The sequence below is a fragment of the Mus musculus genome, chromosome 4 (genome assembly GCF_000001635.26).
Source record: "Mus musculus strain C57BL/6J chromosome 4, GRCm38.p6 C57BL/6J".
Taxonomy (NCBI): Eukaryota; Metazoa; Chordata; class Mammalia; order Rodentia; family Muridae; genus Mus; species Mus musculus.
The window spans coordinates 43,888,348-43,913,222 of NC_000070.6; the positions used below are offsets into that span (position 1 = coordinate 43,888,348).

The 24,875-nt window shown below is 41.7% G+C and overlaps 1 protein-coding gene across 2 annotated transcripts in view; it reads left to right on the forward strand.

Annotated features, from left to right (window-relative positions):
• Reck (reversion-inducing-cysteine-rich protein with kazal motifs) overlaps window positions 1–24,875 on the forward strand; it is a 69,286-nt gene that overhangs the window by 12,827 nt on the left and 31,584 nt on the right. The window contains exons 2-9 of one of the 2 annotated variants that reach the window (XM_030253674.1): window positions 2,617–2,675; window positions 6,472–6,546; window positions 7,503–7,539; window positions 9,648–9,733; window positions 11,723–11,770; window positions 12,790–12,890; window positions 21,233–21,266; window positions 23,585–23,782. In XM_030253674.1, coding sequence (XP_030109534.1) covers window positions 12,870–12,890; window positions 21,233–21,266; window positions 23,585–23,782 — 253 coding nt within the window. In that variant the 5' untranslated portion in view covers window positions 2,617–2,675; window positions 6,472–6,546; window positions 7,503–7,539; ... (1 more) ...; window positions 11,723–11,770; window positions 12,790–12,869. The remainder of the gene's footprint in view (window positions 1–2,616; window positions 2,676–6,471; window positions 6,547–7,502; window positions 7,540–9,647; window positions 9,734–11,722; window positions 11,771–12,789; window positions 12,891–21,232; window positions 21,267–23,584; window positions 23,783–24,875) is intronic. The other variant, NM_016678.2, reaches the window with a different exon arrangement.

Below are 24,875 nucleotides of genomic sequence, written 5' to 3' on the forward strand. Positions count from 1 at the left end.
TCCCATCCTCTGGAGGAATAGCAAACACTCTTAACCACTGAGCCATCTGTCCAGCCTCAACTCACATACTTTTGATCTGGGTACAGATCTAACATTCCCATGACCAGGTTCAGTAGCTCACTAGAACAACTCAGAGCTCAGGGCAGTGGTATACGTCAAATTACTCTAAGCGTATAAGCTTTGTGTACAACTGTTGTCTACATAGAGGATGTGAGCCCAATAAAGACTCGGGGCCAAGTCTGGGAGGAAGTACAGAGCCTTCTGTCTCTTCTCAGAGAATATGTGCATGCATGCATGCATGAGTACATGTGTGCTCGCATGTGTGCAGTTTGTTTTTGAAACATGGCCTCACTGTGTAACCCTGACTGGCCAGGAGCTCACTATGTAGACCCGGCTGGCCTTGTATTCAGAGATCTATATGCTTCTGTTGGAATGTAAGGTATATCCCATCAGACCCAGCAGAATCAATATACATTTCCATATGTAAAATCTCCCCAGCACATCAGTGTAGGCATCAGCCAGGGAAGCGCAAGAGTTTTTATTTGGTTTCATTGTCTAGGATTAACTGAATTTTTGGTCAAATGGTTGAATCAGCCCCTATTCCCCTCCTCACCACCAAAGATTGAGAGGTCAAGTTAATAAATGCCTCAGTCCTCAACTCCCTGCTTACAGTGCTCACCTTTCAGGCCTGGCTCATCCCCATTCTGAAGCCATCCTGTTGGATTACTTCATATCACAGCAAAGGCACTCTTGTTGTTGAGGAAATTCCAAGGAGTCTTCCCTGTCATGAGGTAGAACAAAGCCACCCAGATTCTTCATTGTACAACCTAACTCTGGAAAGAGGATGTGTGTACCTTCTTGAATTGGAAAGAGGATGTGTGTACCTTCTTGAACTCAGCTTTGCCTTCACTGGTCCACACTGATAACAGTATTTTTTAAATTCCTAAATATTGTGATCAGCGTGAATTCCACATGAGCGTCCTTCTTGAAACATTTTACTTACTTGATTCCTGGTTGCTGTTCTAGCCGGCAGAACATGCCCTTGCTCCAAAGAGAATAAGAAATGTCTTTTTCCAAGCTAAAGATGAGTGACCATGGCCCAGCAACATGGGTTCCAGTTCCCCTAGATAACATGATCCACTCTGGAAAAACTTCTGTAGTCAGACAACAGAAGAGAGTAATAAATCAGAAGTTTCTATAGTTACTAGATATGTGGATGGGGACATTGGGCAGGTGGGTTGTAGCAAAATAGGGAGCTCTCTACACTGTTTCGGATACTATTTTATTACATTCATAATTTGGGTCTTAGTGGAAGCTGGTTAATGCTTTGCTAGGTTGATACATTCCAGAGATTTTACCTGATAGTCAAAAGGAAATCATGTCTCATACAGAGGTGGGTGATAATGACTCTTAAAGGGACTAAAGACAGCCCACGATAATTGGGTTTACCACAGTCAGGAAGTCCTAATCAGTCTGTAGAATATTCAACTAACGTGGCTTTCTCAGGGAACTTGTTCACTGTTCTTTCTCTTCATTTTCTTCCTATATGTTGGCTACTCTTCTTTACATAACACATTCAAAACAAACAAACAAGCAAATGAATAAGTAAAAAGAAATTACATGAGATGTTCCAAAGTTGGCTTTTTTTAATCTTTTTTCCTGAGACAGAGTCTCATGTAGCCCAGGCTGGCCCTGAACTTCTAATCTTCCTGCTTTTTCATCCCAAATGCTAGATTACAAACAAGGGCTACAACATCTAACGAGCAGGTGGCTCTCTGAGTAAATTGGTTTTCATCCTTCTGCCTTCTCTCTATGGGCACCTGCCGTTCCTTGTCTTGTATGTCATGTGGTGGTTGACCTCTCCTGCTCTATTGCAGCCATGTTTCTGTCCTTTATGTATCTCAGGTGTGGCTGTCATTAGGGTCTGGTGCTACACTTACTTTTCAGTAGGAACTCCCTTCAGTAGATAGCATCACATCTCTTTAAACCCTGTATACTCAGGACTTGCACATTTGGATCTTTAGGCTAGGCTCTTAGCTGTATTCCAAGTTTTGGCTTTGGTTACCAGAGTTTCCATCTGAAAGTCCTATAGAAACCTCAAATTCAACAAGTCCTAAACAAAATCCACCACTTTAAAAACAAGTTAGTTTTGTGTTATAGTTAATAAAATATTATCCACAGAGTAATCTTAAAGACTGAAAAATATATATAACAAGCTAAGTAGAAAATGTAGTGCATAGAAAGTATACATTAAATAGTAACTTCTATATTATAACACTTTTTATTATATGACTGTCTTTCCTATTAGTTTCTCTAGGATAAGGAACAAATCTAGCACCCACGTTGTAATAGATGTTCACTGAAGATCCAGTTAGAGTGAATAATGACAGCAGATGTGATAGTACATGACTTAGGAACAGCCTAATAACAGCACTTTGGAGGCTGAGGCTGGAGGATGAGGGATGTGGAGGCCAGCTTGGATTAAATATCAGGAGGACCTGTCTCAAAAACAGAAAACAAAAAAAACAAAAAAAAGAAGACTCTACAGAGCAGTGGATCCTGTTGTATAATCCTGACAGTTTAACAGTGAGACATCATGTTTCCTCTTCTCTCTAGGTGCTGTATGCTGTAATCATTCAAAAGATAACCAAATGTGCCGTGATGTATGTGAGCAGGTAAGCTTGGTAATAGTAGTGAATACAATAGCATAAGTATTACATTTGCCTTTGCAAAAGTCTGTTGTATAACAGCGTTCACACAGTTTACACCACAAATAATGTGTTAACTGACATGAAGCACTGAAAAGGGACATAGTATCATAACCCAAAAAATGTGGAAATAATCAGGTCACGCCATAGTGAAGGCTATTGAAACAATAGCTTGTATTCTTAAGACATTTCAGCTCTATTAAAAATACCACTATTATAATGCAAAAAAGGCTAAGAAATTATTCCAGATAAAATTAACTGATGTGACTTGGCAGCCAAATGCAATCAATGATCCTGGAGTGAAAAAGAAGTTTCGCAACAAAAGTGAGTGAGGCAGATTGGTGAAGCTTGATTATAGCCTGAACATGAGCTGATAATATTCTATCAGTGGCGTGATCCTAGCATGGTCACTGTATTGTGGTCAGGTGTGACAGAGTCCTTATTCTAAAGAGCTAAGATTTAATTTGGGGTGCTTTTTCACCTTTGGATTTTGTTTGATTGATTGTTTTACTGACAGTGCCTCGTGTATCCCAGATATTGCAGTTGTACACCACCACACCTAATTTATGCAAGGCTGAGACTAGAACCCAAGCTTTTGAGCATGCGTGTAGCACTCAAACAGCTGGGCTACGGGGCTGGTGAGATGGCTCAGTGAGTAAGAGCACCCGACTGCTCTTCCGAAGGTCAGGAGTTCAAATCCCAGCAATCACATGGTGGCTCACAACCATCCCTAACGAGATCTGACTCCCTCTTCTGGAGTGTCTGAAGACAGCTACAGTGTACTTACGTATAATAAATGAATAAATCTTTAAAAAGAAAAAAGAAAAAAAGAAAAAGTCTCACTCTGTAAAAAAAAAAAAAAAAAAAAAAAAAACAGCTGGGCTACATCCCAAGCTCATGCTAGGACATAGGAACAGAGAATCTCCCTGTCTCTAATGAATCCTAAAACAATCAAGACGCTAATAATAACAATATGTGCATACGCAGAGAAAGTTAAAGGGAATATGACGTGTTAATAATTGGCAAACGTGTTGGACACTGTGGATTCATTGTGTTACTTATTTACTGTCTTAAATTTTTTTGTAGTTTGAGTTTTTTGGGTTGAATATGTAAGTTCTATTGCAGCAAGATGTCTTGGTAAAGTCTTAGCTCCCTTTTTTCACCTTAGGGCTTAGCCTTACATAATTCTAGCCTTAGAGCTTGCGAAGTAATGTTCTCAATCACCAGTCACATTTTTTAGTAACAATCTGGAAGTGATGTCATCTTCATTTTATAGATAAAGAAATTGAAATATAAGAAAAGTTATAAAGCTTACCAAAGTTCCCTCACGAGTGGTTGGAAGAACAGCTACTGTGTGCTCAGTTGGTGATTATGGAAGCCATACTTCCATACACCACCTATGCAACCCTGACATAAGGCCAAGCCTGCGTTCACTTCCTCAGAGCACATTAGTTATGATCTCAGTCAATGTCCTCCCCACTGGTCTAACCTGTCAGTACTTGGACCTTTTCATTTATTCTGTGTTTGCCTTTATTATTTTTTGAAAAATATAGAGGAAAAACAAGATAATTTTGAAAATCTTTTTTATTTTTATATTTACCTTATGTTTGAGAGTTTTGCACATATGTATGTCTATGTGCCACTTGCATGCCTAGCTCCTTCAGAGGCCAGAAGCGGTGTGGAATTATTGGAGCAGGAGTTGCAGGTGATTGTGAGCTGCCGTGTGGGTGCTGAGAACTGAAGTTCATCCGGAGCTTTTAACCACAGAGCCATCTCCCCAGGCCCCCAGAGATAAGAGTATAGTGATCTCTGAGCTCTCTCCCCGTGCACTGCTGAGATTGGTCACCTACTACTTGTCTCCCCTTACTGTCCACCATTTGCCAGCTTTGGTTTTATTCCTGCTCTTCCTTTTATCCTTTTATAGTGGAAAATCTTAAGTAAATACAAAGATAGGAAAGAATAGTCATTCCCATACCGAGCTTTAACATTATTAATCATGGCCACTTATGCTTCACTTATCATAAGTCTGCGTCCTCCTAGTCTTCTTCCCTAGCCTATTAAAGAACATTTATATTAGAGCAGACCAATTGTCATATTATTTGTTACATTATTTCTCAACCTATAATTTACAAGGACTTTAGACAAAAGAATACTGGACAGAGGGTATACTCAGCTGTAGATATGGCTGAAGTATCTCGCACAAATAGTAATGATGATAACAACAATTACACTGTTATCACTTGCTTTAAAAGACAGTGTTTGGGGGTGGGGTGATGACTGTACTTACTGAGATAGCAAACTGTAATTGTACTGATGACATTCCTGTGGGGCCTGGGTCATTTAGTCATGTACCCTGAAGTGAACCTCGTCAGCTCTTCAGCATTGCATTCAGAGATGGTATTGGCTGTAAGCTTATGCCAGAGCTTAACTGATTTCACCTCACTAGCAGCAAGGATAAAACAAACAGAGGTTCTTTTGAAATTACCACCAGTTGATTAAGAGCAGGGAACGCCAGGGCCAAAAAATGGGAATGGGTGGGGAGGGGGGGACTTTTGGGATAGCATTGGAAATGTAATTGAGGAAAATACGTAATAAAAATAATAATAATAAGAAGAAGAAGAACAACTAGAACCTTAGAATAGGTATTTTCTTCCTTTCTCCTTCCTCTCTCCGCCTTTCATTCTCACCCCAGTAGGCTGTAGTTTGTTTTCCTTATAGTGTTATAAGAAATGTTCCCTCGGAACATTATGAACTAACCAGTACCCCGGAGCTCTTGACTCTAGCTGCATATGTATCAACATCACTGGAAAGAGAGGCCCATTGGACACGCAAACTGTATATGCCCCAGTACAGGGGAACGCCAGGGCCCAAAAAATGGGAATGGGTGGGTAGGGAAGTGGGGGGGAGGGTATGGGGGACTTTTGGGATAGCATTGGAAATGTAATTGAGGAAAATATGTAATAAAAAATATTAAAAAAAAAAAAAAGAAATGTTCCCTCAGGGCTGGCAAGATGGCTCACTAGGTAAGAGCACAGACTGCTCTTCCGAAGGCCCTGATTTCAAATCCCAGCAACCACATGGTGGTTCACAACCACCATGAGATCTGATGCCTTCTTCTGGGTCATCTGAACACAGCTACAGTGTATTTATATATAAATAAATCTTTGGGCTGAGCGAGTGAGTGGTGCCAACAGGAGCAAGTAGGGTTGACCGGAGTGAGCAGAGGTCCTAAAAATTCAATTCCCAACAACCATGTGAAGGCTCACAACCATCTGTTCAGCTACAGTGTAGCCATATACACAAAATAAATAAATCTAAGAAAGAAAGAAAGAAAGAAAGAAAGAAAGAAAGAAAGAAAGAAAGAAAGAAAGAAGGAAGAGGGGAGGGGAGGGGAGGAGGAAGGAAGAGAAAGAAAGAAAGAAAGAAAGAAAGAAAGAAAGAAAGAAAGAAAGAAAGAAAGAAAGAAAGAAAGAAAGAAAGACAGACAGACAGACAGACAGACGTGTTCCCTCAGAATGCCTGAATGCTGGCATTCTGGAGACTGAGGCAGGAGGGTGCTGAATTCAATCCCGTCTGGGCTGTATAGTGAGACCAAGTGTGTGAAGCAAATTGTAGCTTGATTTAGAGCCCTCCAGAGGTTCCTCTTATAAAAGAAAAGCATTCTAGGAAGCTGGTACATCTAGAGGAGGCTACTTTTACCCCCTCTTCCTTTAAAACAAAATGTATCAAAAGATTTTTGGCCTTTTTTCTTTTTGTCAAATAGATTTTCTCCTCAAAAAGTGAATCCCGACTGAAACATCTGTTGCAGAGAGCCCCAGATTATTGCCCTGAAACAATGGTGAGTCTTACGGAGCTGTGGAAGCTTTGTACACACAAAGGCATCCGATGAGTTACTTTTAGATTTATCAAACTTCTTAAGTGTGGTTGGAATATGTGATCAAAATAAAAATTTAAACCTCACTTTTTAAAAGTCTTTTTACAAATTGGTAAATAAGTTAGTGTCTTTCACCTGTTATCGTCTATTTCAGGGCCTAGTTATACCAATAGTCTTAAATATAATGTATTCCAGTCTTTAAATGTCACTGTAGTATTTCATCTAGAATTTAGAATTTTATCACTGATTTGACTAATTTTATGAAAACTACAATAAACTAAATCTTGCATTTATTTGGATTTGGAAAGTTGAATTTGAGATAAGGGAAAATATGTGGCTGAATTCTTTCTAACGCTCCATTTCTGGCACACTGTTATCGATACACTGCTTGAAGTCCGAATCAGGAAGTCTGCCGTGTCTCCGGAGTTTGGGCGGGTTTCATTGTTTAGAATGTGTGTGGGCCAGGCCCAGAGAGCCCGGGTGTACGTGAGAGAACTTCTTTCAATACAGTGGCCTCTGTTGTATGGAAGGAGGACGAGGCCCATGATGGTCAAACAGTTCTGACTTCTTTCCTTAAGCTGCCCAGCACACACCTTCTGTGCACTTGGAAAAGGTAACGTTAGTAAATAGCCCGAGGAACCTGGCTCACTCTCAGCACTTTTAAGTGGGAAATGAGAAAAGAATATGCAGTAGTTCTCATTCTCAGCTTACCCGTTTTTACACTTTGTATGTGTGCATGCATGTACACATGTGTGCACCATAGCTGGTGGTACATTGAGATTAGACTGCAGTGTGTGCAGGAGCTTCCACCATGAGGGCTCGAGGTGTCCAGGAATTTATCATGTAATTTATCATGTGGAAATTATCATGCATAGAAGCTAGTTATTTGCATAAAAGCATTTTGGTCATTACAATTTCAGGTTGAAATTTGGAGTTGCATGAATTCGTCTTTGCCAGGTAAGCAAACTTACTCCATGAATGTAAAATCTGCATCATAGTCCTAAACCTGGTTTGTATATAGGAATTTTAAATGATGTGTTTATTATTGCATTGGATAAGTGTGACTGCATGTGCACATGCGCATGGACAGCTTTGCAGGAGTTGGTGCTCTCCTCCCACCTGTTGAGGTCTGTCTCTCACTTGCTGCTTGCTGGCCTGTGAGCTTCAGCCTGCTATCTTGCCTTAGGTGTGCTGGGATTTCGGGGAGCACTACTTGCTTCATCCACCTTTTTAGGGGAGTTCCAGACATTATCTGACTTGCAGTGGGAGCACATTCACCTTGCTGAACTTTGTTACCAGTCCCTGAGAATCTGGGATTTTTTATCTTCTCTTTGCCTTTAACACCCACAATTACAAATGTATAGCTTATTTTCATTCTGTCAGTCCTGTGTAACTCCTTTGTGTGTGTGTGTGTGTGTGTGTGTGTTATAATAGCAGAGACTCATTAAGTAATTTTGGCTTGACTGGCCTGGAACTCTCCATGTAGAGCAAACAATGCTGGGATTAAAGGCATGAACTATCATGCCCACCCTAACTGTAATTCCTACCTCCATTTCTGCCATTTTCTGGAAACTAGTCTTTGGAAGATCACCAGGACCTCTTGGTTCCCAGACCTTTCACTTTTCTTGGTGTTTTTGTGCTCTTTGAGTTTCCTATAATTTGTGATCTTATAATCTCACCTTGGCTTTAGACCTTAGACTCTCTCCCATGCCTCCTTTTCTGTAGCTGTTCTAATATGCAGAACTCTTCCTGCCTTTCTCCACACTGGACAGGTAAGTTGTTAACCAGTCACCTCTAGGAAAGGACTGTGTTATTTGTGACTGGTAGACATCACTACCTAGATCTCTGTGTTTGGGTAACAACTAAAGTACAAAACCAAATTAGCAGAAAGACACTAGTTCCAGTGACATCCCCTTTGCAAGGTCTTGTATTTGCCTTTTGTATTCCCAGTTCAAGTATTTGTTACTACACTCTTGGGATAGAATATTATAATAAATTTATGATTAGTGTCTAAGTATAGTATATGTGTGCTTCTCATCTCCTTCAGAAAGAATACCTCAGGAGATTTCTGCTTCCCTTGTAATAAAGCTTAAATTCTGTACCCTGGCATGCATGGTCTTCTGTGATTGAAACTCATCTTCTAGCCCCAGTTAAGCCAATGCTTAGAAAAAAGGAATAGGCCTTATGTTTCGTGAGCTTGTGAGGAATGGTGGACTCTGAAGCTTGCATTGCAAACACATTGAGCGGTGCACTTCTGTTCAGACCAAAGTATCATTTCCATAAGGGGATACTCCTTATACATTTTATCTGTTTTATAATTTCATATTCCATATAGCATGCAATGGAATAGCTTATAGGCAGTAGGGATTCAAAAATGAAAGAGCTTGTTGAATAACTTTGTTTTCTCAGGTTTAGATGTGTGGAGATAGCAGTGAGCTGCATTATGAATAACAGCTCATGTAGCTTATGAGTCACACAGATACTGTTCACTATTCTAAGAGTGAGAGTGTCTGAAGCAGGAAGCAAACTAAACCAAAATAGTCCAGAGTCATTTTGTATGTGTGCCCATCAAAGCCAGGATTGGCTCATAGAAATTGTTTCTTCATATTTTCTGTATATCAGTTTTTAAACAAGGTAATAAGTTTTTATGCTATTCTATATACTTAGTATTTTAACACAGAAGATTCACGTGCTTTTTTGCATGTTTGATTAAATTATATTAGAATTTTTATATGTGATGCACAGTATGGGATAAGGAGAAGCTCTTTCTCCCTGGCTTTCCTTACCTTGCTTGTCCTCTCATAGAGATGCTGCTTACCCGAAGATGAAGCATGACAGAGCTTAGGGTGAACAGAAAAGGAGAAAACCAAAGGGCTTGATACTATGTAGTGTGGTACCCAAAGGAAATGACATCACTGGGAGTAAGGGCCAGGGGTGGTGCATAACCGCTCGGAGGCCCTGCGTCTGAATTGGTTTTCATTGACTTGTAATGATATCCATTACTTTTATATTATCTGTCTTCACTGATACTTGTGACCAAAACATCTGAACATTTTGTTTTTCAGGGGTATTTAAGAAGTCCGATGGTTGGGTTGGCTTAGGCTGCTGTGAACTGGCTATTGGCTTGGAGTGCCGACAGGCATGCAAGCAGGTAATTCCTGAAAGACAAGCTTTGAAGTATCATGGAATACAATAGGAGTTTTAGCTGTGTGGGTTTTGGACTTGTCTGCTTCATAGCTTTGAAGAGGTGACCTAAAAATCCTGTAAATTCTGCATTAGGCTTGTTATTCCTCAGTTGGGGCCACTGCATGCAAGACTCTCAACCTTTTCTTCTTGTTGTTCTTTCTTTTCTTAGATTCATTTACATGTTTATTTTATGTGTATGTGTGTTTTGCCTTCAAGTATGTTTATGTACCATATGCATACCTGGTGCCTGTGGAGGCCAGAGGAGGCGTCAGATCTCCTGGAACTGGAGTTACAGGTGGTTGTGAGCCACCACATGGGTGCTAGGAATTAACCCGGGTCCTCTGGTAGAGCACCAGTGTCTTAGCCGCTAGGTCATCTCTCCAGCCCTTTTTGTTTTCTGTCCATCTCTTTACCACATAGAGAAGAATTTTTGAGAGCAAGGCATTTCGTCCTTGCCCAGGACACACTGAGTCATTGTGTAGCTCATTTTGTCTTCATCTTCCCTTGTCTTTGTCATCATGGCTTTACTCTGGTGTGTGATCCTTTCCTTTCCTTTCCTTTCTCTGCTCTGAAGGCACGTGTCACCCCTCCCTCTGGTAAGCCTCTCTTTGAGTAGGTGTGTCTCTGCTCCAGTTCAGATAGGCCACTGAGTCTACAGTATATGTCTTTCAGTGGTTCCTCACATTAGTAACAGTGGCTTCCTAGATTTGCTATTCCAAGTGGTGACTATAGACATAACTGAGAGAGACTGGCTGTTAAACTAACCCAGAACATAGCTGGAAGCTTGTTCTAGAGACTGTTCTCTGGGATGTGTGAGATGCCAATGTCCCCAGCACCTCTTGCTGTTGAGTTTTTATTTGTGTTTTGTGAAAGGGTCTTTGTGTAGCCCTGGCTGCCTGTGACTTTCTATGTACATCAGACAGGTCCCAATCTATAGCAGTTCTTCTGCCTCTGCCTCACGAGTGCTGGGATTACAGGAGTCATCCATTACACCCAGCCTCCCCTTCACTGCTATGGACACAAAACTATACTGCAGTGTGCACTGCAACATTTGGGCAGCACATGACTCAGGGATCTGCTACTCTCCTCCAGATCTTAGAGTAAAGTTGAAGTACACAGGTTTAAACTCAAATCCTGGGGCCATAGAGCAGGTGCCAGCCCATTCGTCTCCTTGCCCTGACCCCAACCCTGCCTCCCCCATCCTTATCAGCTCGTTTGTTATAAATTGCGTGAGGCTAGGTGACAGAATAGGAGGAAGTGAAACAAGGGGCGAGCTCCCTTGACTCTGGAGCAGGCTCTCTGCACCGAGACTGGTGGCGTGTGGAAGATGACCATTTGGCAGCAGGTCTGTTTTGCACAGAAGTATATCCTTCCCTGTGAGGAGTACCTCGCTGTTTACCTGATATCAGTCTTCTGGATGGGGGAGGGTCACTGCCTTCTCTGCACATGTGTTGAGAGCACAGTGGAAGCCGCCTGAGCACCATATTCTCCATCCTCCTGATTTTCTGAGGAAGTGGACGCATTGTAGTCAGTATAAAATGTTGGATGTGAAGGGTTAAAGAAAAAGCAAAATGTAAGCACCCTGGCAGAACTTCACAAGAAAAGTCACTAGAGTGGAATTCAGCTTTTAAAAGGCCTCTGATTTACATTTCCTTCAAAGTCATCTAGTTTCCAAAATAACAAAAGAACCACGTTGTTATGTGAGATTGAAACCATAAAAGCTGGGCTGAAGCGCCAGCGTATTGAACTAGTCCTGGTGCTATTTGTCTTAAAACATCACAGAACATTTGTTGTAGTTTAGGAACATCTAAATATTTGAGTATAAGGTTTCCCATGATGAAATAAAAAATATTATACCAACAATTTTATATAATAATATATACTAATTTGTGGGGTTTGTCCTATACAAAAGAAACAGCATGCATAGTAAATGAAGATTTTTGGTTGCTTTTAGGCATCTTCGAAAAATGATATTTCCAAAGTTTGCAGGAAAGAATATGAGGTACGTATCTTATTTAACAAATTTGGATAGACTATTCTCAGAACTGACATAATAACTTAAATTTTAAAAATTAATTCATTTTTAAACAAATTGTGTTCTAACTTAGCAGAACATTTAGCCTTGGTAAAAACATCATTTACTTTCTCTAAAGTGTTTGACTTTGAGATTTGTGGAGATTAAGTATTGATTTTAAAGAAATGCTTTAAATCTCTCATTCAAAGATTTCATCTATGATATTTTCATAGCAAAGCCACTGGTTGGTTTTTTAGATTCTGAAATTGTTTTTCATAAGTTCTTTATCCTCCTTAGTCCCTTTCCTATCTCTGAACCCATCTTGATGTCTATTTTTTTTTTTTATAAACTTCCTATGTAAAGAAGAAGTAAACTAACAAAGCCAGGCTGTTAAAATGTGCACTTCACACTTGAACACCTTGCATTTGGGAAGCCCTGGTCTCCAGGATGGGTCTCCAGCATTGTGCTCCCTAGTATGGAGATAAGAGAGTGGAAATAGAGGAGATAGTTTGCCTTGTGCAAACGTACAAGACTCCTTTGGGTGTCTGTTTCTAGAACCCCTGTGAAGTGTGACACTTGTATTCCTCTCAGAGTCAAGGTCATGGAGTTGGGAGACTTAACTGCATAACAGTGAGGACGCTATTAACAGTCATTCCCAACTGCTTCTAGATTATACTTATGATTGATTCGTTTTTTCCTTTTCTCAAAGTATATGATTACATTTCTTCATTAACATTTTTAGACTGGAGAGTTTTATTTCCCCTTTGTCCCTTTGTTCTGTTGGCTGAGTTACATCTGGTCTCTGAAGAGAAGTTTCCCGGTTAACATCAGTCTCCCTCTGTTACTACTGAGAAGAGCCTGCTGTCAAGAAGGAAGGGATCTGTTAATTTTTTTTCTTGCTTCTACCTTTGAAATGACCAATGTGGCTTTCTCTTGAACAAAGTGGCTAACTGTGACAATTCCTTCTTTTCTTCCACATGATGTCTGACACTGTCCATCTCCTGTAGCCTGTCCTCCATTACTTTAGTGTGCTTCCTTCTCTTGTTTGGATTTCTGCATTGCCCTAGGAAGTCTGCAGTGTGTGTTGATGAAGGACGAGACAGGAAAGGTAAGAGAGTCAAACACTGTGCTACAACAGAGATAAGAACAGATTGCTTCCCACACTGCTGCCTTTAATTAATTAATTAAACAGCCATTTTTCAAAAGTCTATAGAGCCTATGAGTTCATTATTTTTGCATTAAGAGCTCAAATAACTCAACATAATTCAAAACTCAGTTTGATTTCTCACATATTATTTAGAAATAATGAGAGTCAGGATTACTTTAATTCAGGAAACTGGTTTTGCATTACAGACCCAAAGCAAATGACAAGTGAAGTCTAGCCTAGAGATAGGACTGTCTGTGAGCACCTCTAAAGTGAATTGGATAGATTTGGTATAATACAGTCTGTTTAGCTTGCTGGTTCTCTGTTCACATCAAAGTCTTACAAACTGGGCATTTAATATCTTTTTTCTTTGCCTTAAGGTGGCCATTCCTTTAAGTGTGTGGTTTCAGTGTTGTATTTACCCTGAAGGACAGATCTTACGTTATTTGAGTAGAGATTCAGAGACTGAGCGATTACATTCAGAAGAGCTTATTATCTTTAGTGAAAAACTGGCCCTGGCTCCTTTAAGGGGATTTCCTAGGAAGCTTATTTAAATAAGAGTACCTTGGTCTCTTCACATCAATGGAAGCCCTAACTAAGACACCTACTGACCTGACATACTTTTACTATTGTCCTGTGCTTGAAAGTATTATATAGGACCTCATCTTCTGGCATTAGGACACACTTACTACCTTGTTCTGTGTTATAGATATAAACAGTTTAAAATGCTAGCTTGATCTGCTGGAAAGAAGCAATGGAATACACAAGCCAAAAATTCAGCAGGGACTGAACACGCAGAAGGTGTAAGCTTTGAGGACATTGAATTTACTGAGCCAGGTTTCATAGCTATATAGACTCTCATACTTGGAGGTCAAGGAAGAGATTTTTGGTTCCAACAGAAGATGGAAAACCCAATTGTGATCTTTCCTCAAAGAGGCTGCACTTGAAATACGGGGGACAAAACTGTGACCGTCTCCTTTTGTAGAGGAACACGCTGCCTCTCAAACCTAACGTCCCTCTTGAAAACTGGTGTTACTAGTTAAGTCACTCACACGAAGTAGGTGCTTAGAAAATCCCAAGCTGAGACTGTATCTAAAATCATTTTAAAATGGTAGTCCTTTCTTAGATGCCGAAGACAAATAACACAGATTCTCTCTGGAAGAAGGGAATTTTATTCCAGACTTAAAGCTCCCACAGATAAAATTCTAAGGAAAGTAAGCAACTCACAGTTAAAAAAAAATCACAAACCTTACTAGAGAACAAGGCCATGAGACAAGAGCCAGCAGGAACAGTGGGGAACAGAATAAACCTCAGGTGCCTGCTATAGAGATTCACATGTAGGAACAGTAGTGAACAGCATAGGCCCAGGCGCCTGCGCTATAGAGACTCTCACATGCAGACCATAAGATATTTAATATGGGTAAGAAACAAGATCCTGAAAATACACAGAGCAAGTATAGTTGGAAAGAATTTCATAAAATAAAAATTTAATTGAAGAAATAAAAACATAGCGGAAGCTGGGGTAGTGTTTCTGTCCTGTGAGTCCAGATAGACTCAGGAGGATTATGTTCAGGTTCATACTCAAGTGAGTTCAAGTCAGCCCAGGCTGCAAGAGATTGTATCTACAGCCGGGCGGTGGTGGCACACGCCTTTAATCCCAGCACTCGGGAGGCAGAGGCAGGCGGATTTCTGAATTCGAGGCCAGCCTGGTCTACAGAGTGAGTTCCAGGACAGCCAGGACTACACAGAGAAACCCTGTCTCGAAAAAACAAAACAAAAAACAACCAAAGAGATTGTATCTACATATTATAGCATCATTGTCATCAACCTCATCACTTACATTAAAAAGAATTTTAAAAAAAACTTTCTTTCAAAAATGACCAATAGCTGATTTCTCAGAAGTAACAAAAGAAGGCAGAAGACATTATTTACATGGTTCTTAAAGAAAATAGCTGTTAATCTAGAATTTTGTATCCAAAAGGATTTCAGGAAATAATGCATCATTAAGATGGTTGGAGAGGAGAGTGGGATTAAGTGAGAGAGTAGGGGGCAAGTGAGAACAAAATATAATGATCCGTGTGTGTGCACGTGCATGTGTGACACTGTCGCGGTGAAACCTATTACTTTTATGTAAACTAAAAATGTGCTGGGACTGGGAGGCCGCTCTGTGACTAACCTGATTAAAACTCAGCAAACTGAGAAACTGTTTTCTGTGAGATATGAGACATAACCTATAGTGGTCTTTCAAACCATCTTTGTCAACAACTTATCTGTGAACCTTTTCTTTTGGATACCAGTTTGGTAATTTTTAGAATTTCAGATTATTGTTATTTTTTCCTTGACTGTCAGAGGAGACATTGATAAATTCTGTGAGGGATGTGAAGGTAGCAAAATGTCCAGAGACCTGGTGATGGTGATAAAATTATGAGTTTAAATTTTAGTTCAGGACATTAAGGTAGCACACAAATTTACAAATCCTAATGTGGCCTTCCCATTTGCTGCTCAAGCCACTGAAGTGAGCGCTTCAGCTGCCCGCAGACCTCCATGCTCCTGTCTGCCTCTTCCTCTCCTCACTGCTGCTCTGGGCTTTCCAGACAGGCCACACACAGAACGGTCGTTTCCTGTGTCTTACTTCCTTTCCTCAGTGTAGTTCTTTGACGGTTTTCTTTAAAGAAGGCGACAAACAGTAAAGAAAACCCAGGGTGAGATCTCATCTCTCAGATTGGCCTTTTTTTTAAGGTTTAAGAAGCTGAAGAGTAGGCTCGGTGGTTCAGACCACTTGCTGCTTTTACAAAGGACCTAGATTCAATTCCTAGCACCACATGGCTGCCCACGACCATCTGTAACTCTAACCCTACAGGACCCAACACCCTCTGTTGCCACTAAGTCGTGAGGCATGCATGCGATGGATGCTAATATAACTAGATTGTTCTGCTGATGACCACTGGGTCTGTGAGAATGCTAAGATAAAGGCAGCACAGAGGCCCTAGACCACAGAGCCTAAGGCGAGTTCCACCTTACAGCTGTCTGCACCACTGCCAGCACATGGCTACGTGTGACAAGTGCAGGTTTGTGTAAAACTGTATTTTTTTATTATTCATGTGGTTCACAGTTGAGAATAGCATGTAATCAAGTCTTTCCCATGTCATCTTCTACAGCCATCTATTTCCTGCGGTTCCCAGAAATGTTTTTTGTATAGAAAGGAAATGTGTATGTAGTCCTCACCCACTCTTACCACCTTTAGCGTGCACTTCACTCTGCCCTGGACGCCAGTGTTGAGTATGTGTTTGTTTATGCCTGCTGGGGTTGTGCCAGGTCCGCAGCGAGTATTCAGTAAATGTATGCTGAAAGATGTGTTTGCATCAAATTAACCGTGGTTCTAGAGTTACTTTGTGTTAGAAGCATAAAAGAAGGGAGGTGGGGAACAGTCTAAGGGACCAGAAAAAGCAGAACCAGCCATGTCACTGGCAGCTGGAGGTCCCCTAAGCTGTAGTGTAATGTCAGTCTGCTGCAGTGGTTCTGGTGGGACAGCTAACAGCATAGGCTTTGGACAGCTGTGCTGTCCTCACACAGCTTTTGGCTATTTTAATAAAAGTACACAGGTTGGAGATGTGGCTTAGAAGCCCTTGGCTCGATCCCTAGTGGGTACACACTTGCTCTTACACATACACAAAGTGTAAGAGTCTAAATATAAAGTATGTATCAGTTCACACTGAGGAAGTGCCAAGAGTTGTTGGAGTAAATAGCAGAGTGTGATGGGAAACTTAAGGAATGGTGACCCTCCACAGAGGTGTATATATCAGATCTGGCCGTTACCTGCAGCTGATGAGCTCCAAAAAGAGCGAAACCTGTTGGGTCCTGCAGTACTGGCTTACCATAGTAAGACTTGCTGGGGTGCACTGCTCTGTTGTTTAGCATTGTCCTAGGAGAAACTCCTGTTTGATGTCCTTGTTCCTGGTTCTTTTCTTTTCTCGTCCATACCTTAGCTGTGTAAGAGTATGCCTACGGTCTTGGTCGTATCAGACTAGCCGAGATCTTGTCTCGTCTTAAATGGCCTTTCTCTGGGTGGCTTATTTTCTCATGCTTTGTTGTTTGTTTTTGTCGTACCAGGAGTAGAGGCCAGGGTATCATGCTCTATCACGAAGCCACTTCCCTAGCCCAGACCCCATATCTTTAATTACTCCTATTTAATGACAATTCTAGAATCTTCTCTGCCAACTTTCTTTTTGAGATAAGATTTCACTATGTAGCCCTGGCTGGTCTGAAACTCACTATGTAGACCAGATTGGCCTTAAACAACAGATTCATTAAAGGCATGCAACACACACACACACCAAAACACACAGTCGTCATCTTTCTACACTTCTTGCTGAGTACAGTCTTCCCAGATATAATCAAATAAAATCCAACAGATCCCCTCTTCCAAATCATCTCCCATGGATCACTAACTATTATACCCTAAAGAGTTATCTACTGTCAGGTGTGGCGGTACATACCTCAATCCCAGGACTCAGGAGGCAATGGCAGGGAGGTCTCTGTGAGTTTGTGGCTAGCCTGATATACATAGTGAGTTCCAAGACAGCCAGGGCTATGTAGAGAGAAACCCTGTCTTAAAAAACAATAAAGGAAGGGAAGGGAAGGGAAGGGAAGGGAAGGGAAGGGAAGGGAAGGGAAGGGAAGGGAAGGGAAGGGAAGGGAGATAGATTTAAAGTATTACCTCCCTTTGGAGGTAATTAAAAATGTATGTATGTGTGTGTGTATGTGTGTGTGTGAGAGAGAGAGAGTGTGTGTATCTCCTAAGTATATCTTAGTTAATACTGGCCTGAGTCCCTGGAGCAGAGCTCTGCAGTTGTCTTTGTATCTGCCTTGTATTCATGGAGCTGATGATGCAGTGAGCTGACACCCCAGTGCATGTATATCAGCTTTCTCAGGGATGAGCCACTGTCTGCCAAAAGCTTGCAGTCTAGTCCAGGGAAGAAGAATCCATATAGTCTTAGAGAGAGTGAGCAAGCACACTGCTGGAAGCCTGCAGGATCCACACTGGGACCTGGAGGGAACCCCTTCCCAGCCTAAGGAGAAAGTAAGGTGAGAGTGAGGATCAGTCAAAGCTGTGGCCTGGAGTGGGGTAATAGTGCTTTCTTAGGTAGGGTTTTATTTTTAAAATCATTACCCTGTTGCCCACGTTGATCTTAGGATCCTGTCAGCCTCAGTACACTGGTGTGTTCTTGGGTTTCTGGTGTGGTATCCCCTCACTTCAGTACCACTGTAGTTTTTATATGTTAAAAACAGCTGGGGAGCTGTTCAGCGGAGGTCCCATGGGTGTGGTAATGGTAAGCAGGTCAAAGAAGGCCTCGTAAGTAGAGAATGTGAACACTTACTTCCTGTTCTTGCCAGCAGATGGCGATCAGACATTTGAAAAAAACTAGCTAAGACACCAGCAGAAGTGATTTAAGACATGAAGTAATACAAACTAATGCTATAATTCGTACACACACCTGTGGCCTATCAATAATCAACAGTAGCTCAAGCATCGAGAAGAGTTGCTGATAATCAGGCATGGTGACACACCCTGTAATCCCTGTACTTGGAAATTTGAGGCAGGAGGAATTCGAGTTTGAAAACAGCTGACTTCGGAAAGAATGAAGATTACTTACAACAAACATAGGGCTCTTATCAAAGCTGGATACGATCAGGTCTATAACAATCAACATGGGTGTAGCAGAATAACGACTTTATCACATTGCCAATGTGACAGAACATATTTTTATATCTTAAATAGTTTATTTATTTAACTATTTTGCATGGATTGGTGTTTTGCTTGCATGTATGACTGTGTCAGAGCCCCTGGACCTAGAGTTATGGACGACTGTGAGCTGCATGCCAGTTCTAGGAATTGAATTCTAGTCCTCTGAAGAGCAGCCAGTGCTCTTAGCCACTGAGCCATCTCTGCAGCCCCAGACAAAACATATTTTTAAACCATAGACTGAGTAAAGATGTAGAAGTAATATGTTAAAATTAATGGTGCTTCTGTGTAAAAAAAATCAAGTTTTCATTCAACACATTCAGGAAAACCTACGTATGAAAGGGCTATCATTGAACACTAATGAAATGATACAGTTGCTTGGGGGATGTCTATGCTGTGCAGGTGACATCACAGAAGACGGGCTTGTCCTCCTTTTCCTTCAACAGTTTGCAAACCTTGCATTGTTTGCCCTGTGGGGAAGACTGGCTTCTGTAACTGTTTCTCCCTCCTGTGACCTCAGTCACATAAGGATATTGAATTGGAGGATCTCTGACACCTGAGCCTTTATTTCCTTTAGTGCCTTCCTCTTAAGCTAAGTGACTAGACTAGAAGTGATATGTCTCTTGCTTATAAGGTCAAATTTTAAAAATCTAGCTTGGACAAATTAATAAGCATTAAGGTGGGGTTATAGAGAGTTGGTATGATTGACGTTGCCATCCAGGTCCTTAGAGACCTGGGACATCTGCCTGTACTCGGCAACCTTTATGGCCTCTACTCACAGAGGCTAATGAGTGCTCGCTCCACCGCACTTTCAGTAGCAGAGAATGAGCGTGGGTGTCAGGTGTCCCCTAGGCGGCAAGTCATCTCTGATGGAGGCTGTTCCTCTGCAGACTAGTTTTAATATTGATTTGATTTGATTTTATAAATGTTGCTGGGGCTGGTGAACCCCAGTGGAGGGTTGTCTGAGATGGGTAACTGAAATGTCGCAGTAATGCAAAGAACACGTGTGAGGAGACATACAAAACAGTTCACTGTTGCAGAACACTGAGAGGCTCTTCATTCCCTCTGTTGATACTGGCCTATCAGCTCTGCAGAAACAGCGCACACTGAACGGATTCCTTGTCCCTCCCCATGAGACCCGGGTGGGTGGGTGGGTGGGTTGGTTGGTTGGTTTGTTAACTTACTTTGGTTTGAATGAATAACTCCACTGAGGGTTACTCCTACAATGGAATATCATTAGGTAGAGAGAGGCGATGCAATGCAGCTTCACCAACAATATAGACAGACTTTTCTCTTGGCTGTTTGAACAGTCTTCCACTGTAGCCCAGGGTGGCCTGAAATGCACTATGTAGTTCAGACTGGCTTCACACCAGTGACAAACCTCCCACCTGACCATCTGTAGTGATGGGTCACAGGTGGTACCACCATGCTGCAAAGCCTCTGAAGCTGGGTTTCCAAGGCTGGTAACGCTGGTCTTTTTCACTTGTATTTTTTGTTGTTTGATTTTCATTTTTTTGAGTCAAGTTCTCAAGCTCACTGTGTAGCTCAGGCTAGCTTCAAACTCAACACCCTCCTGCCTCAGTCTCCCAAGTGCTGAGATTACAAACATGTGCCACCATGCCCAACTAAAGATGGTCCTTTAAGCCCAGCCCCTTAGCTGGACTTGGCAGTCACGGTACATCTGCTTTCCTTCCATGCTCTCTGTTTGCACATTTACTTCAGTGAGCTGTTTTCCTCCAGTTATGAATGATATTAACTCATAGCTGACGTGCCCTGGATAGCCTAATGGTTTTGGACAAGAAGGGTTTTGGCTTTGTTGTTATTTTGTTTCGTTTGTTTCTTATGTTTCTTGCCCCTTTCTTGTTTTCTTTCCTGCTTTCCCTTATTTTTCAGACAATGACTTAAACAGGGTATGACATTCTGAACAATAATCTATGGCTTCTAGAAAAATTGGTTCTGATCTCAGACTCTGCTTTTAGCAACTTCTGGGAACTAGTACAGGCCTCTTCTGCCTACGGAATGCTTCCCTCTGTAAAATGCCAGGGAGTTTCCCAAGCTCTGGTTACAAGAAGACTAAATGAAAGTTATCTTTGAAATGGTGTGTAAAATGTAGATTTCTGTCATGTGGAATAGGCTGGGAAGTTTGGGAGGTTCCACTGCACAGTCATGTTTGAGAACAATTAGAGGTCATTTCTGAGGTCACATCAACTCTAAAATGCAGTGATTACAGGAAATAATGTAAGTCCGAGTGTTTCTTATTATTTTATTTTCTAAAAAATGTTTTATACTCTACAAGAGCAAATAGAAGTCAGAGCATGGTCATCCCCTCCATACATGCGCCTCACACATCCTACATCCTCACAGGCCAGGTTAAGCGCAGAGAGATCCCTACCACGGCGATGCTCACTCTCAACCAGGAAGTTGTTTCAAAGCATCTTGTGTTTGCACCCTGGGATTTAGAAAAGAATTTAAAAATATGATATCCTGATTTCCATGTGATTCTAAAACGGAAAAAAATTAGAAATTCTGCTTGCTAATTTGTTTGTTTTTCTTTAATTTACAGAATGCTCTTTTCAGTTGCATTAGCAGAAATGAAAGTAAGTATATTGTCAGTGATTGCACAAGCAGTCCAGAGAGCAAGACATTTTACAGACATTTTAACAGTCAGAACTGATTGCCCATACCCTTAGCATTACACCTGCTAAGCCATCTGAAGAAGCAGGCACACAGGATTCTGCAAGGCCACTGCCTGTTCAAATCATTTATGTGTTCTAGCAATTCCCGTGTCCTGGAAGCATATTTATAAGCCAGTGCTATAGATAGATCACTAGAGAAAGATAACACCAATAATGGGGTCATTTCTGAGGAGACATGCATGATGTAGTCCTTGCTAAGGGCTGCCTCTCAGTCCAATCCACAGATACTTACTGAATACTTGCCTGGTGTGGGTCAGACACTTCTCTGTGGGGGACATGGCCAGAACACAAAGAACTTGGAACTGGAGTAGAATGTGAGGCAGCACACTGATAAAATGCAGCAATTCCGAGGAAGCAGGGATCTCACTGCAAGGTTGCTTAGAGGAGACCTCATGGAGTCCATAGGTTAACTGGGTCTTGAAGGTAAATAAGATATTCGTGGACGGGGCATGAGAGAGAAGCAGACAAAGATGTGTCCAGTGGAGCCTGGAGGAGCAGCATCCCATGTGAAGGGAGCGTTGAGAGCAGTGGTTAGAGGTGGGAAAAGAAAACCCAGGGACAAGCGGCTGGTTGGATGTGCTTTCCAATGTGGTGTATTGCAGAAGAACACACGGTCCTGCACTTCCACCCTGTCAAACTGGGGCCTCGTTCAGAGTGTGCTGTGTGGTCTTGGGCAGGTAATCTTGGGTTCTCCCACACTGGCAAGGGAGCTAAGCCACTGGAGACAGGAGACAGGTCCTTGATTCTGTTTCACTTCACGCACTGGAACTTCCAGAGCACCACCATTGCAGTGGACACTAAGAAGCACTTCTCCGTGTGGCTGGAGATGTAGCGCAGAGGCAGAGTGTGTGCTTAGACATCTACGGTCCTCGTCATCTCCAGCACCACACATAGCAGCACTGGAAAGCGGTCGCTCCCCAAAATGAACATATGTTCTTTAGTAGTAGACATAAACTTGGGTGTAGGTGTAAGTCAAAGCTGGTACAATAGGTATGGAATGATGTATAGCCCAGGAAACTGAGGTGTGCCCTCGCTTGGTTAATTTACACATGACTCATCGATATTTCTTGAAGTCACCTGAATTCCAAGTTCATTGCTCTTTGGAATTCATGATGCCGTTTCTGGCTCCTCCGTAGCCACTTCTAATACCACGCAGGAATTCTTAGCTGCCTCTCTATAAACCTCTTCCTGCCACCCGTCTTCTCTAGCCCCTTTGGCACCCCCTACACACACACCTTTAGATGCTGGTTGGGTCTCCTGGCCGTCTCCTTTATGATTCCCACACCCGGGCTTCCAGCTATGCTCCCTCTCCCACAGTAAATGGCATCTGTTGTGTATTTCTTTGTGTGCTTGTTTGCCCAGCCTGGATTGCAAGTGTACAGCAGCACTCCTGGCCACTGGGGTTGTCGCTGTTGTGATTTGAGTCATTTTACTTGAATCTCATGAAGTCTAGGTGGCCATCTTTTGTGATCACTCTGCCTCCATCTGCCAAGTGCTATGTGATGACAGGCGTGTGCTACACACCTGGCTTTGGTTATTTTACAGATACAAAAGCAGTCACCTTCAAAGGACTTTGCTTTGACTTGAGAAAAATTGCATTAGTTATACAATATAGGAAGGTTCTTACAGATGTGCCTACTGTATAGAAATTTTGAGATTTCTGTTTCAAAGTACACAGTTATTAAGTTTGCTAAGTCGCCTAGCTCTCTCTTGGTTTTTCAGATCCAAATAATAAGTTAAGGCACTGTCCTTATGCTTTCTTTGGTTTGGCCTTGCTTTGTCTATAAATCTGTACAACTGCAGCACGGAGAGGCCTTTCCTGTTTTCTCAGCATGGGCACGTTGGACACTGGGGAGGCAGCTTTGGTAATGTGACAGTTTTAGGTGCCTTGTTGTACGTTAGCAGTCCTGACATGCATTAAACACCAGATTGTGCTCCTAAATTGTCATTACAACCTGCAATACTTGCATGTGCTTCTGCACACTTCCAGGGTTGTGGCACTACATAGGTAGGGATGTAGTTGACTAGAGAGTTAAGTTGATGAGTGTGACCGTCATGTGTCAGTGAGCACGTGAATGACCCCATGTCTGTAGTCCTGCTGAGTCACGTGTTCACCGTCTATGGCGTGCTTTACACCTCACACTTCGAGCTGTGCGGTGGTCACCAAGTTAACATTAACAAAAGCTATTTGCATTTCAGTGTCGCCTCTCTCTCCACAGTGGGCTCGGTGTGCTGCAGTTACGCAGGCCATCACACCAACTGCCGAGAATTCTGTCAAGCCATTTTTCGAACAGACTCTTCTCCTGGGCCATCTCAGATCAAAGCAGTGGAAAATTATTGTGCCTCTATCAGTCCACAGTTGATACACTGTGTGAATAATTACACCCAGTCTTATCCAATGAGAAACCCAACTGATAGTAAGTAAAAGGGCTGCGTTCTTCTCAGTCTTTGATAAAACAATTCATTTACAAACTGATTCATTCATGTGGGTGTCTGTGGTCAAGTTCATTTGAGAAACCTCCAGATTTCTTTGATGTACACCATATTATACCTTTTGACCAGAAAATTCCATGTTGTCATTTATACAAGAATACTTAAAAATGTGTTTGTATGTATGTATGTATGTATGTATGTATGTATGTGTATATATATGTAAAAACATAGAAATGACCCAAAAATGCATCATTAGTATATTGGCTAAGTAATATTTCTATGTAATAACCACACTTTACAACTTACAAAGGGGAGTACATTTATTCAGAAAGTCTGAGATGTATTAAGAAAACAAGTTAATGAAAGCATAGTCTGGGTTCTACTTAGCTGTTCTACACTGTAGATTTCTGTAATGCGGGAGCTTTTATTAATTAGAAGTTCTTACTTTCATAAGAAATTATAAAAATAAGAGAGTAATATTTTTGACAAACCAAGGCTGCCTAACGAAGCTGTCCTCGCAGGACCGTCAAAGCACCTGCTTTGTATATGCTCGAGTCCATTCTGCTCACCGCGAGGCAGGCAGAGTCTAAAGAACTGCCTGGTGACCAGACTGACAGGAGACTGACTCGTGAGGCAGAGAGATGCTTGTGTTTGTACTGGCATAGTCTAAGGCTTCTTTTATTATCTTGAAAGTGGTATGCATTGTATGATCATAATTGAAATCAGAATCTGAGGCTTTTGACGTCCTGTGATGTGGTGGTGTGGTGAAAATCAGACACGTGGCCTTCATTTATTTTAAAGCTGATCTGTGTTTCCTGACATTTAGGCCACACTGAAGTGTTGCTGGGGTGAGGGGATAGAAGCTCTAAGAAAACTAAGGCAGAAAGAGGTTTTAAGGGTAGAGCAATAACTCCAGTGTCTGTCCTAACACAGGAACCTAGAAAAGAAGGCTTCAAATTGAGTTTGCTGCTTCAAATGCAGACACCTGAGAAAGCTACTTGAGAGAACCCTTTCGAAGTCTATAGCCTGGCTGAAAGTATTCTTTTGGTTTCTAGTTCTTTGTAGAAAATTAAAGGC